The following is a 13,748-nucleotide window of genomic DNA, read 5'->3' as shown; positions in this document are numbered from 1 at the left end:
TGACCCATTTAAACGGCAACTTGTTTTATGGGAAACAATTGAGTAGTAGCCAAACCATTACAATTACTGTGTTTCATAAACTAAGTCATCATCTTAACAAGGATAAAGCACGTGTAGAAGGTGTATCAGGCTACGTGTATAAAGCATGTATTAGACATCAATGAATTTCATGTTTAGACTTGGGTCCCATCCCTAAGATATCTCATTATGTTTATGCAAATATTCCAACATCTACAAGAATTCAAAACCTGAAACACCAAACATTTCAGATAAAAGATCCTCGGCCTATAATAGAATATTATAGTTATTCTGTATTTCATTTTTAGCTTGGAGAAGAATGATTCTGATAAATCATTAATTATTTTCCACATCAGTGCTGTTAGAAAGGTAGACACTTTTATTAATTTTGCCTTCTGATAGAAAATATCTCAACACCAAATTGAAACATCGTTTAATCAAAATAATCTGCCAATTTCCGTTTTCATGGAACTGCTTCCCCAGCAGCAGTTACCCAAATCATGTCTGTCATTGGTGTGATTCAACAGAAAATAAATAAATAAAACAGATTCCAGTGTGTTAGAAAAAGCCATGGGAAGATAGAAGGGTTATTTGAAGAGAAAATGAGTATACGAGCACATTCTGTTAAAGGACTGTGCATTTAGGATGAAGAAACAGAAGGACTGAGGAGGATAGAATCCCAGAGACAGTACCTAAATACTGTCTTTTTCATTGCAGAGGACAAAAACAAAATAAGCAAATTTCGAAGGGCATAACTATTTTCAGAGTTTGCCTAGTGTGACGGACCTCTTTGCCAATTGAAGTATTTTTTAATCTTTATCCCACATTCCTTTTGATAAACAGGAATATCTCCTGTAGATGGTAATTTCTGCCATACAACCTGAATAGTTATCTCACCCACACGTTGCACTGATACGTACCTGTCAGTACCCACTATCCAAAGCCCATGAGATACACACACGTCATTCCATATCCCTGGGTTTTTGCTTGCTGCAACAATGAAGGCCACCCATTTTACAGAACCTAGGAAAGTCTCATCAAGAGAGAACTGGAGGGGCTTGCTATTTTTTCATTTTTTATTTTATTTATTTGTTTCTCAATCTGTCACCCAGGCTGGAGTGCAGTGGTGCGATCTTGGCTCACTGCAACTTATGCCTCCCAGGGTGAAGTGATTATCCTGCCTCAGACTCCCGAGCAGCTGGGATTACAGACATGTGCCACCACGCCCGGCTAATTTTTGTATTTTTAGTAGAGACGGGGGTTTCACCTGTTGGCCAGGCTGATCTACCAACTCTCGACCTCAAGTGATCCACCCTCCTCAGCCTCCCAAAGTGCTGGGATTAAAGGCTTGTGCCACGGCACCCAGCCAGGGCTTGTTAAGATTTGAGATCATCCTAGGTGACTTTAGGGAGGAATAAATGCAACATGATGGAACGTGGAGCAGGTGTTCTAATTAGAAAAATCTACCCTCTTAACTATAAACACAGTGCTGTAGAGCAGGTCTCCAGGGCATACTCATTTTATGTAAGTGAAACTTTATACCCGCTCAACAATTACTTCCCATTTTCCTGTTCCCCAGCCCCCAGTAACTACCATTGTAAATCTCTCAGGTTCTATGAGTGCCACTACTTTAGATCTCCCCATAGAAGTAGAATCATAAGGTATTCGTTCTTCTGTGACTGCTTATTTGTTTATTTCACTTAGCACGATGTCCTCAAGGTTCATCCGTGTTATTACAAATAGCAGAATTTCTTCTTTTATCTACTCCATGTTTTCTTTATCTGTTCATCTGATGATGGACATTTAGGTTGTTTGCACATCTAGACTATTTTGAAGAATGCTACAATGAATGTGAGAGTACCGATTTTTCTCTGGGATCCCAATTTAAATTCCTTTAGATAAGTATACACGAGTGGGATTGCTGGATCTGATGGTAGTTTAAGATTTTTATTACATCACGATGGCCATATTATAACAAATCCTTCATATGGTAGCTTTTCTCATTAGACTCTGAGGCCTGTGAGGACAAGTACGCATGGTTAGTCATCTCATTATCACTAGCAGGATGATTAAATGTAATCGCCTGAATATCAATCCGTCCTCATAAGGCGATGAGTCATTTTATGCCTTTTTCCTCATCTGAAATGAGGACACTGAGATGGTCCTGAGGATGAAGTACAGTTGGGAACGTGCTCTTCAAATCATTCTCTATAGCGATTGTTGGAGGCTTTATTAACTTCTCTATCTGCACCAGCTCTGCGTGGTCCCAGCTCCTCAAGTCATTCTCTATAGCGATTGTTGGAGGCTTTATTAACTTCTCTATCTGCACCAGCTCTGCGTGGTCCCAGCTCCTCAAATCATTCTCTATAGCGATTGTTGGAGGCTTTATTAACTTCTCTATCTGCACCAGCTCTGCGTGGTCCCAGCTCCTCAAATCATTCTCTATACCGATTGTTGGAGGCTTTATTAAATTCTCTGTCTGCATCAGCTCTCCTTGGTCCCGTCTTAAACCCACGTTCCACGCAACGTCCTGGCTTGCTGATGGAGACACAGACGGCTGTGTTGTGTACTTTGCTTCTAGCTGTTCCTCGTACCAGTGACACCCAATGCAGCTCTGTCCCCGAGCCCAGATACGGAAGGAGAATTGGTTCTGAGTTTTCGGCCGGCTCCATCGTCCGATTCGAGTGCAACCCGGGATACCTGCTTCAGGGTTCCACGGCGCTCCACTGCCAGTCCGTGCCCAATGCCTTGGCACAGTGGAACGACACGATCCCCAGCTGTGTGGGTAAGCAGTGTCCCTAAGCGGCGATCGCGGGCACGGGGCTGCCCGCCAGAACTGTGTGGTGGTGCCAAAGAGTTACTTCTCATGTTTCTATCCCGGCTACGTAAATCCATCTGGCTCATGACCCATTTAAAGGGCAGTTTGTTTCATGGGAAATAATTGAGTTAGTAGCCAAACCCTAAAAATTATTGTGTTTCATAAAACAACTCATCATCTTAACAAGGATAAAGCATGTTTCCCTTCTCCATATTTATGAAGTAGGCCATCAACTCTAAAGTCATGGGTGTAGAACATAATGTCATTTTGGGAAAAAACCATTATCATGTTGATTTGCTATATTACTTGTGTAACGTCCTTTTAATAAATTGGTGCTGATGAATGTTTGAAAATTAATAGGTAAATGCAGGCTGAATAACAATGACCTTGTTAGTTATAGTTTACCTGCTTCATTTTGTGTGGAAAACTCCAGCGCAATCATGATTAGCACTTGAATCATTTGTACATTTTAAGCGCCTCTTCTCTTGAATTTGCTCATAAATCTCATTAATATCATTTGGAGATGCATGTCTGCATGGAGAAGAGAAGACTCTGCCAAGGTCCTTAAATTATAGTAGGTAAATTATTCTAAACAGAATTCACTTTGGAGATGCCATCATTAGACATCATCCCTTCTTAGAGAACTTGGATAGATTTATTTATAGACGCAAGATCTATAACTGAGTAGCATAATAGGTAATAATTATTTTGCTAATTTAAAAGAGAATACACTGAATTTTACCTTGGCTAAAAATGCCGTTTAACGTATCATTGTTAATGTACATTTTCTCTTACCGTCTGGTCACACAGTGAAAGAAAACTGCATGCCAAATCAACACTGTCCCACAGCACTTTATTTCATGACATATGGTTCTGTCTTTTAGTACCCTGCAGTGGCAATTTCACTCAACGAAGAGGTACAATCCTGTCCCCCGGCTACCCTGAGCCATACGGAAACAACTTGAACTGTATATGGAAGATCATAGTTACGGAGGGCTCGGGAATTCAGGTGAGTCCTTGAAGTCCACAGTCTACAACAGGGCTCAGCTGGGGTCCATGGGCTTCCTTCTTTCATTCTTTTGTTCTATCTTTCTTTCCATCTCTCTCTCTCTCCCTCTCTCTTTTTTCCTTTTATATTGGTTATTTTAAATACATAGACTATACTCTGTTTCCCTTTTCTTAGTATTTCTACAAAATATTTCTAACCATGTTTCTATATTTTGAATACATATAATCAATTTTTTTAGAATAAAAACTATAAAAAGTACCATTTGTAGAAATTGTTCTTTCAGCCGGGTACATTGGCTCATGCCTGTAATCCCAGCACTTTGGGAGGCCAAGACAGGAAGATCACTTGATGTCAGAAGTTCAAGACTAGCCTGGCCAACATGGTGAAACCCTGTCTCTACTAAAAATACAAAAACTAGCCAGGCATGGTAGTATACGCCTGTAATCCTAGCTGCTAGGGAGGCTGAGGCAGGGGAATTGCTTGAACCTGGGAGGCGGAGGTTGCAGTGAGCCAAGATCGCACCATTGCACTCAAGCCTGGGTGACAGAGGAAGACTCCATCTCAAAAAAAAAGAAAAGAAAAATAAATTGTTCTTTGATGGTTTGTTTTTTTAAATTTTGCCATATATATGTAGATAGATAGATGATTTTCATGATTAAGGTATATATATATAATATTATGGCATTGGAGGCATTATTAAGGTGTATATGTATATATATATATGGCATTGGAGGCATTATTAAGGTGTATATATGTATATATACATATATACACCTTAATCATGAAAAACCCCAAAACCCCATCTAATTAGACTAATTGTGTTAAGCCAAAAATAAATATTAACTTAATGTCATGGTTTGGTAGATCCAAGTGATCAGTTTTGCCACGGAGCAGAACTGGGACTCCCTTGAGATCCACGATGGTGGGGATGTGACCGCACCGAGACTGGGAAGCTTCTCAGGTAAGATGGAGTCAATTTCCTCACCTGTGTGACTCAAAATCTGCAAACACCAAGAAAACAACATAAATAACAACAAACACTCCACATAGAAATTTTCCTACACAATTCTTCTATCTCCATAATGGTTGCTCTAGTGCTGAAAGTCTTAGAGTAAGACCATCAAGAAACAGGTGAGTAAAAACAAAGCTGTGTTCTCCACGAGGAGGAGACCAATCTAAAAGTGTCAGATAGTAAGTACAGCTTGGACATGTGGCAGGTCTCAGGCTGGCAGCAGAAGCCAGGAATAATAATGTGAGGTAGCAAAGAGGCAGAGGTTAGGAAACAGTTCTCAACTCTTAAAATGCACAGCCTGACATTAAGCAATCTGGGAAAATTACACTGAGCATGTGGGCTCAGCTAGTCCTGAGATTCTACCCTACTCATATGTAGCCAGACATGAAATTGTAGTCCACTGTAAGTCCACCCTCTCTTAGTCTTCCTTGCACCTCCGACTCTCACGAATGCACCCGCCTTGAAGATTCTGCTCTCCAAATGCCCTGCAAGTCTTCCCTTCCCATTGCCCTGGAGCGTCATTCAGATCTCAATTTTGCTTTTGTTTAACAGGATATCCTGCCTCCAGATGCATGACACTGCTTTCTTTCACTTTGCTTTGTAATAGCATTGCATTGTAATAGCATTAGGACTCAAACTTCATGAGCATTGATGATGATCAGTATTGCCATTATCTCCCTGGTCATCACTGTCCTCACAATTGCCCACACTTCCTGAGCCTTTGCTTTGCCAGTTATGAACGTGTGTTAACATGAATGCTTAATTTTATCTTGAGTATGGCCAGGTGCAGTGGCTCATGCCTGTAATCCCGGCATTACATTGGGAGGCTGAGGTGGCCGGATCACCTGAGGTCAGGAGTTCGAGACCAGCCTGGCCAACATGGGGAAACCCTGTCTCTACTAAAATTACAAAAACTAGCCAATATGACAGCACCAACTAAGTTCTAAGGGATTATTGCTATCTCTGTTTTACCAATGAAGAACAAAGATTAGGTACTAGAGAATTGTCCAAGATGACAGAAAAAGTACTAATTTTCATGAGTCCCTTCTTGCTTGCAGTAGCTGACTCCTTCTATCCCATTGGTCTGAATTCTGTCAGTTGTTTATCTCTACTGCAAAGGGAGGCTGGAATATATATTTTTTCTTAACTGTGAATATTTTTTCCCTAAACATTTCCGTTCTACTTTTACTCAATAGGTTAAAAAACATAAAGAAAATAGATAGCACACAGGCCATTCACAGTGTCTGATACAACTTCCATTTTATCACTTCAAATGGTTCAAAGATCTTATCTCTGGTTCTCAGCAAATAAAACCATATTTTTATTTGGGCATGGCCATTTAAGGTGTCGGGAATACAGTGCCAATCTGTCATCTTATTGTTATTTGTCATTCACAATCCATGTTTGTCTGCCTGTGTACTATTTATACTTTTAGGAACTTTTATTTCAAATAGCCCATTACTGTCCTTAAAAGCTAGAACTCAAGGCCCATCTCCACTAGGAGATACCTCTTTCTTCCCCTGACCACATAGCTCTTGCAATAGTTTAGTTTAGCATGTGATTTCTTAAAGTACCTGCTAGATATCAGACACTGTGTTTGTTGTTAGGAATACAAGATAAGGCCTCTCTCATTAAAAACATCATCAACAACAACAACAACACAAGTTAAAATCTACACAGATGCCAACACTTAATGTAATTATATAAATAATATTTGGTAAACAGCATTACAGGTAGGTGATGGGTGTTACAGGAGTGAAAAAAGTCACACTTTTTTTTTTAAGATTTAAGAGAAAAAAAAGCTACCTGGGAAAAATAAATTAAAATATATTAACAGATTAGTAAAATATAGCTAGATAAATCAGAGAGAGACAGGAAATCCTTCAAGTCACGGGAGCCATGCAGTCTGTGTCTGTTTCTCTACACTCAGATATTGAATTGTGTTGCTCATTTTTAATTAAAGTGTTCTTTTAGTTTGTAGAGATTTAACTTTCTTCAGAATCTGTATTAATCTCTGAGTGTCATGCACAATTCCTAGCACCTACCTCACAGTTTATGAATTCAGTTGGTGAAACCTGCTTAGAAAGTATGTGTCTTGCCACGTTTTGTCTGAGGATCAAATCTTATCATTCACATATATTTGGATTTATCAACTGCTGTACAGCAACCTCATATTAAGCCTTCCCTCGAGTAACTATCACAAGTGAACTTAGCTTCAGATGTGTGATAACTTCATATATCCTAATATTAGAAATAGGTTAATTTTTCAAAAGAGAGTATTAAATATTGAATTGTTTTTAACCTAATGTTCTCAGTCATAAATCTGTGACAGAACACATTTTACACACAAATGCAGGCATTACCAGCAGAAAGCAGGAGACGGCAAAATTAAGACAGCTGCATGATGGATTAGCCAAAGTTAGCAGGGAAATGCCTTACTAATAATAGTGAAAAAAAGAAGTGACCACATTGCCTCTGTATGCATGAAAAATAACAACAATCTCCTTTTTATTAATTTCAGTTTTTGGAGTTAGCCAGGAGAAAATTTGAAAAAATATGTTTGACATAAATACCACTGCAATGCACTTCTGACACTAATTTCCTGGAGTTAGCACGGAGTTCGTGCACTTCATGCTTCTCCACCGGACTCCCCTCTGACGTCAGCTGCAAGCCCTCGGGGCCTCCCAGGCCACCTGCACTCTGACCAACTGGCTATAAATTTAGGGGGTCCGTGGTCCCTTCAGTTCTTGATAGTTCCCTAGAGTACCTCAGAGAACTTGAGAAAGCAATGGACTTATACATATGATTAAGACTATATTATAAAGGAGACAAACCAGGACAAAGCAGGGATGTGACAGGACCTTGAAAACAAAGTGGTAGCCTGATGCACTTAGGCTAGATTTTGGAGCAGGGACTTGGCAAAGAGCATTCTATCAAAGCTGTGCACAAAAACATGAAACTGCTAAAATTTAAGGGTCCGGATAAGGTTGGAGAATGAGCTTATGTGAAGTAAGGAGTCAAGGACTCAAAAGTCTGAGACTATTGGCTATCCTGAGGCAGGAAAGGAATTCCCAGCCATGGTAAAGATTAAATTTCCCCATCTCCATAGGATGAGTCCTGAAAGCACAGTATAGATCAAGAAGTTGACCTAAAATTTTATTAAAAGACACGTCGTATGCCCATGTATAGAAATAAAATGTGGAAGCATTATTTAATTGTAAGCAGGTTATTTTGTGTGCAGAATAAATGCGTAAGAAGAAGGCAAATATCCATTCTGAAGCTCAGTTGATGGCTATTTCATTAGCCCAGGCAGGAGATGAATGTGATAAGAGCAGAACTGATGACAGATTAAAGCTGTCACAGTCATATTTTGCATGGCACCGTTTGTCTGCTCATTGCCTTTAAGGATTTGATGAGGTTCAAGTTTTTGAGGCTGTGTCCTAATCAGGGAAGGTTCTGCTTTGCACGAAGTCAGAGAATAACTAGTATGTTTGGAAAATGAGTTAGTAGTTTATCTGGCTGATAAACTCATGTTTATTGAATGAGTGAGTGGCTTAGTTTGGGAAATAAGTGGTTATATTTGAATGAATAGAAATAGGAAAGTCAAAGTGAATCAAAGGAGAAGGAATGAACATCCCAGGCCTATGATACAGAGCCTCTTGAAGCAAGAAAAAATGATTCTGAAGAACAAGTAATGATAAGAAGCTAGAAAAGCAAGCAGCAGTCAGATCATGCAGGGTCTTTGGGCCAAATCAAGGAGTGTGAAATTTGGTCCTAAGATGATCAGGAATCTATGAGAATTTTAACATGTCTCATCATATATACATTTGTAAAGTGCTTTCTGACTGCTGAATGGAGAATACATTGAATTAGGAAAAGATCAGGCTCAAAAAAACAAGTTGGAAGATTATTGCACTAATTCTGGTTAACATAAGGCTGCCTGCACTGGGGTGATTGTTGTGAAGATAATATGAAGTAAGTGAAATAATTTGGGAAAATATTTAGAATGCACGCCAGTTAAGGCCTGATGACTGATTGGAGGGCAGTCTGGGGTCATGGAGAAGGAGGAAGCTTTGAATGTGATGATGTGGATGGATGCCGATGGTATTAAGAAACAGTAGAGACCTACTCGATGTTTCAGGGATAGATAGATTAGGCGTTCAGTTCGTGACGTGGATGGATGCAGATGGTATCGTTAAGAAACATTAGAGACCTACTCGATGTTTCAGGGATAGATAGATTAGGCGTTAGAGACCTACTCGATGTTTCAGGGATAGATAGATTAGGCGTTCATTTCGACATACTTCATGTTTAAAAAGCCTCTTCTAGGCCGGGTGCGGTGGCTCATTCCTGTAATGCCAGCACTGTGGGAGGCTGAGGCGGGCGGATCACGAGGTCAGTTGATCGAGACCATCCTAACTAACACGGTGAAACCCCTTCTCTACTAACAACCCCTTCTCTACTAACAATACACACACATACACACAGACACACACACACACACACACACACACACCCCTTCTTGTAAAGAGACAGCCAGAGTACCCCGAGACCATCCTGGCTAACACGGTGAAACCACATCTCTAACAATACACACACACACACACACACACACACAGAGCTTCTTATAAAGAGACAGCCAGAGTCCCCCTTCTGTACTAACAATACACACACACACACACACACACACACACACACACACCTTCTTATAAAGAGACAGCCAGAGTCCTTGCCTGGGGTTATTGGTCTGATCAAATCTCTTGGGGGCCGGGTGCAGTGGCTCACACCTGTAATCCCAGGACTTTGGGAGGCCGAGGCAAGCAGATCACTTGAGGTCAGGAGTTCGAGAGCAGCCTGGCCAACATGGTGAAACCCCATCTCTACTAAAAATACAAAACTTAGCAGGACATGGTGGAGCATGCCTGTAATCTCAGCTACTTGGGAAGCTGAGGCAGGAGAATCCCAAGATTGTGCCACTGCACTCCAGCCTGGGTGACAGAGCGAGACTCCATCTAAAAAAATAAAATCTGTTGGGGGATATTGGATAGTTTAAGTGGTGAGCTAAGGATGATAGACAATCTTATCTTTTCAATAATGTTCATCTGTTTTGAATAATTATCAACTTATTTCTTTGCTTTGTTATTTAAATTATCATTTCTCCCTTTATACACCAGTATTTGAATAATTTGTCTACACTGTGGTTATTTTTACACAATGGATATTTCTTTGACATCGAGTATGTATACACCTCTAATTTAGAGAATGATTTTACTAGAGTATTGAACATACACACATCAGGAAAAAAGTGACTTAAACTTGTCTATTATTTTTCCATATTAAGATGCATTCCACCAAAATGTCTCAAACTTCTGAGTGATGAACGATTTTCTTTTCCTCAGCACCTGCCAGCATCATTACTTCTTTCTTACCCTGGTCCTCGGTACCTGTATTGCCCTTTCCAATCAGTTAGTTACTGTGATGCAGGCTAGAACATTTTAAGTAAAGAAATCACTATGTCAAAATAGCCCTATATATTCCTTTTCATGCATCTTTAGTTGAAATCATCAACAGATCCAGGGGGAACATTACTCAGCATGAGTCACATAGGGATCAGGAAGAGCATATATACAGGGTCAAAAGCAACGTCTTCTGAAGGATATCTCAGATCACTATCCACCTGGTCCGACTGCTCCCTCAACCCTCATTACTCTTGGCTGTTGAACTTTTCTTTCCTCTCTGTTCATGTCAAGTAAAAAAATAAATTTAAGAAGCAGAAGATTACATGGATAAAACAATGCAAAAAAACCTCATGGTACAATAGGAGTTTTTGTACAATAGAAAGCACAAGAGAAAGGTGTCACATCGACTTTAGCAGGTCAGAGCAGACAATGGGTAACTTTTTATTGTACCTAGAAAAATAGAATGGCTGAATACATAATAAAACCAACACTCAGATTAAATATGTGGCAATCAGACAAACTATAGGGATTTGTAAGCCTAATAAGTATCCTCATATGTTTTATATTTAGAAAAGTGAATGTATTTGTAGTATTAAAATTCTATCTGCATTGTTTCTTACAGGCACCACAGTACCAGCACTGCTGAACAGTACTTCCAACCAACTCTACCTGCATTTCCAGTCTGACATTAGTGTGGCAGCTGCTGGTTTCCACCTGGAATACAAAAGTAAGGTCAACTCTTTCTGTATACAGCTTCCACTGTTATACTGAGTCATTTTTTTAAAGAAAAAATAAATCATGCTCTTATTAAACAGTGAAATATTATTGTTCTAAAACTGTGAAAGACTTGCATGAAATTTAGTGTTATGAAATCTGGCTCTATGAAATGCATAAGCCAGTTGCGGTGACTCATGCCTATAATCCCAGCACGTTGGGAGGAAGAGGTGGGCGGATCACCAGACATCAGGTGTTCAAGACCAGGCTGTCCAACACGGAGAAACCCCGTCTCTACTAAAAAATAATAATAATACAAAAAAAAATTAGCTGGGCATGGTGACGGGCGCCTGTAATCCCAGCTACCTAAGAGGCTGAGGCAGGAGAATCACCTGGGAGGCAGAGGTTGCCATGAGCCAAGATTGCACCACTGCACACCAGCCCGGGTGACAGAGCCAGACGCCGTTTCAAAAACAAACAAACAAACAAACAAAAGAAATATACATTATGAGAGACAAATTAATGGGTAAATGTATAAGTTCAAATCTCAAGTAATTAGATATAACTGCTATAATTTCAGGTTGTTTGTATTAAAAAGCACAAAAATGAACCACTTGTAATATTACCAGTTTTTTATGAGTAATTAAAAAATACTCATATTAGCATTCCCCAGAAGGTGGACAGTCCTAACTTCTGCCTAGATTATGGTCATAAGCCTCTTCTGTTTCTAGTCTCAAAGGCAGTTAAAATAAGAACGAGTAGAGAGCTGTTGCTCCGGAGTCTGCATTTGTGTGTTATTCATTTTAATTGGAGGAAGGCATCGCACAGTCGACTCTAACCTTTTAAAGATGGATGTGAGACGGAGTTAATAGTCTGATAAATGGAATGACAAAGGTCAGATTCACAAATCTTTTTTGGCGTTTGATTATGCAGGTAAACCTTGTAAAAGCGAAATAAGAATTTCCAATGAGAGTAAGGTTTATTTTAGGACCTGTTTTCAAGCACTAAAAATGTTTAACGTTGATATTCATCTCCTTTAATAAGCAGTTGCAAATAAGCAAATACATGGATAAGCTTTAATAAGTGATCTTTTGAATTGAGATAAACAGTTTGCTAGGATGTAAATGCATGCATATTTTTGAAAGGCCAGATTGCCAGCTGATGATAAATATTCTAAGCCAGGCACAAACCACAGGGCTGTATCACATTCTGGTTAAATTTTCCTGCTTATTATGGGCATTTGTCTGCAAGTTTATTTCAATTTATATGAACAGGACTACTTCAGTGACAGTGTAAAATGATACTGTGGATGTTACTTATGTAGGATGTGTCTGGAAAATCTGCTACTTTGATATACTTTGTGAATCTCTGTAGATAGAAAAACATAAGCCTTGTTTATGATAGTATTTATAAATTCACTAATAGTTTTGGGGGAGTTAGTATTGATGAATGCTCTTATCATTCTCAAAGTTATCCTGTAGCATCTGGGTTTTTATTCCTTTGTCTTGGAAAGAGGGGCTAGTGAAATAATTCATCTATGCTTATTATTATATACAGTGAGATATGCACTTACCTGGGCTTCAGCCCCATCAATATAATTATCTACATTTCTCTTTATTCCTAGACAATATCATTCATTAAAAAAGAGAGACTAACATATTTCTCATTCAGATGAACTTTGAGAATCCAAGCTTTTCTTTAATTATTTAATGTATTTTTTAATCGGGCTAAACATAATGCCACATTTTTGTTTGTTATTTTCTTTTTCAAGTGGTTGTTTTTTATACTAACACCATTCTGATAGTTTATGCCATTCAATTATTAAGAGGAACTGATTTCTCTGTTCCTATTCTTCATGCCAGAATTTGAAATATAGATTATAGGCTGGGCACTGTGGCTCACGCCTGTAATCCCAGCACTTTGGGAGGCCAAGGCGGGCAGATCACGAGGTCAGGAGATCGAGACCATCCTGGCTAACACGTTGAAACCCCGTATCTACTAAAAATACAAAAAATTAGCCAGGCGTGATGGTAGGCCTGTAATCCATGCTACTCAGGAGGCTGAGGCAGGAGAATGGCGTGAACCCGGGAGGCAGAGCTTGCAGTGAGCCAAGATCGCACCACTGCACTCCAGCCTGGGTGACAGAGTGAGACTCCGTCTCAAAAAAAAAAAAAAAAAAAAAAGAAATATAGATTATAGAAAGTATTTGTAGAATTAACCTTACTACAATTAGCGTCAAATGGTATCAGGACTGTTGATGTAAATCGCCAAAGATTTTCTGATATCTTAAATTTGTTGACATATTTTTGCATTTATTTTAAGATATGGACTGCCAATCTACAAATCTCTAAATTCAGATTTTTATTTTATGTCCATGAAATAAAAATGGAAAAAAAAGTAGACGCTTACTCTATGCCAGGTCTTGCTCTAAACTTGTTACCGCTTTTTACTTATTTGTCCTTAAAACAGCCCTATATTTTTGAAGTCTGCTCAGTTTTTCCAATGGAAGAAACAGAGCATAGAGCATTTTTAGCCTTCCTGGGTCCTAGCCACACTGTTAATAACAGATGGCATGCAGAGGCAGGCATGAAAAGTGCATTTTATTACGAACACCATTTACTGAGCACCTTGCGAGGTATCCAGACTACCCTACTAGGAAGGTGACATACAGATGGCTGTTTTACAAACAATGACACCAGAAGTCAGTGCTGTCTGAAA

At 39.3% G+C, this 13,748-nt stretch overlaps 1 protein-coding gene across 3 annotated transcripts in view; it reads left to right on the top strand.

The window, feature by feature from the left end:
• The window catches only part of CSMD1 (CUB and Sushi multiple domains 1), a 2,064,385-nt gene that overhangs the window by 1,808,013 nt on the left and 242,624 nt on the right, over window positions 1-13,748 (top strand). For all 3 annotated transcript variants that reach the window (XM_054657204.2, XM_016960221.4, XM_054657205.2), the window contains 4 exons: window positions 2,600-2,803; window positions 3,721-3,845; window positions 4,710-4,806; window positions 10,939-11,043. In XM_054657204.2, the coding sequence (XP_054513179.1) occupies window positions 2,600-2,803; window positions 3,721-3,845; window positions 4,710-4,806; window positions 10,939-11,043 (531 nt within the window). The remainder of the gene's footprint in view (window positions 1-2,599; window positions 2,804-3,720; window positions 3,846-4,709; window positions 4,807-10,938; window positions 11,044-13,748) is intronic.

Source organism: Pan troglodytes, chromosome 7 (assembly GCF_028858775.2).
Source record: "Pan troglodytes isolate AG18354 chromosome 7, NHGRI_mPanTro3-v2.0_pri, whole genome shotgun sequence".
In the NCBI taxonomy this organism is placed as follows: domain Eukaryota; kingdom Metazoa; phylum Chordata; class Mammalia; order Primates; family Hominidae; genus Pan; species Pan troglodytes.
Note: the sequence above shows the minus strand (reverse complement) of the source record. Positions and strands in the feature narration are given on the sequence as shown.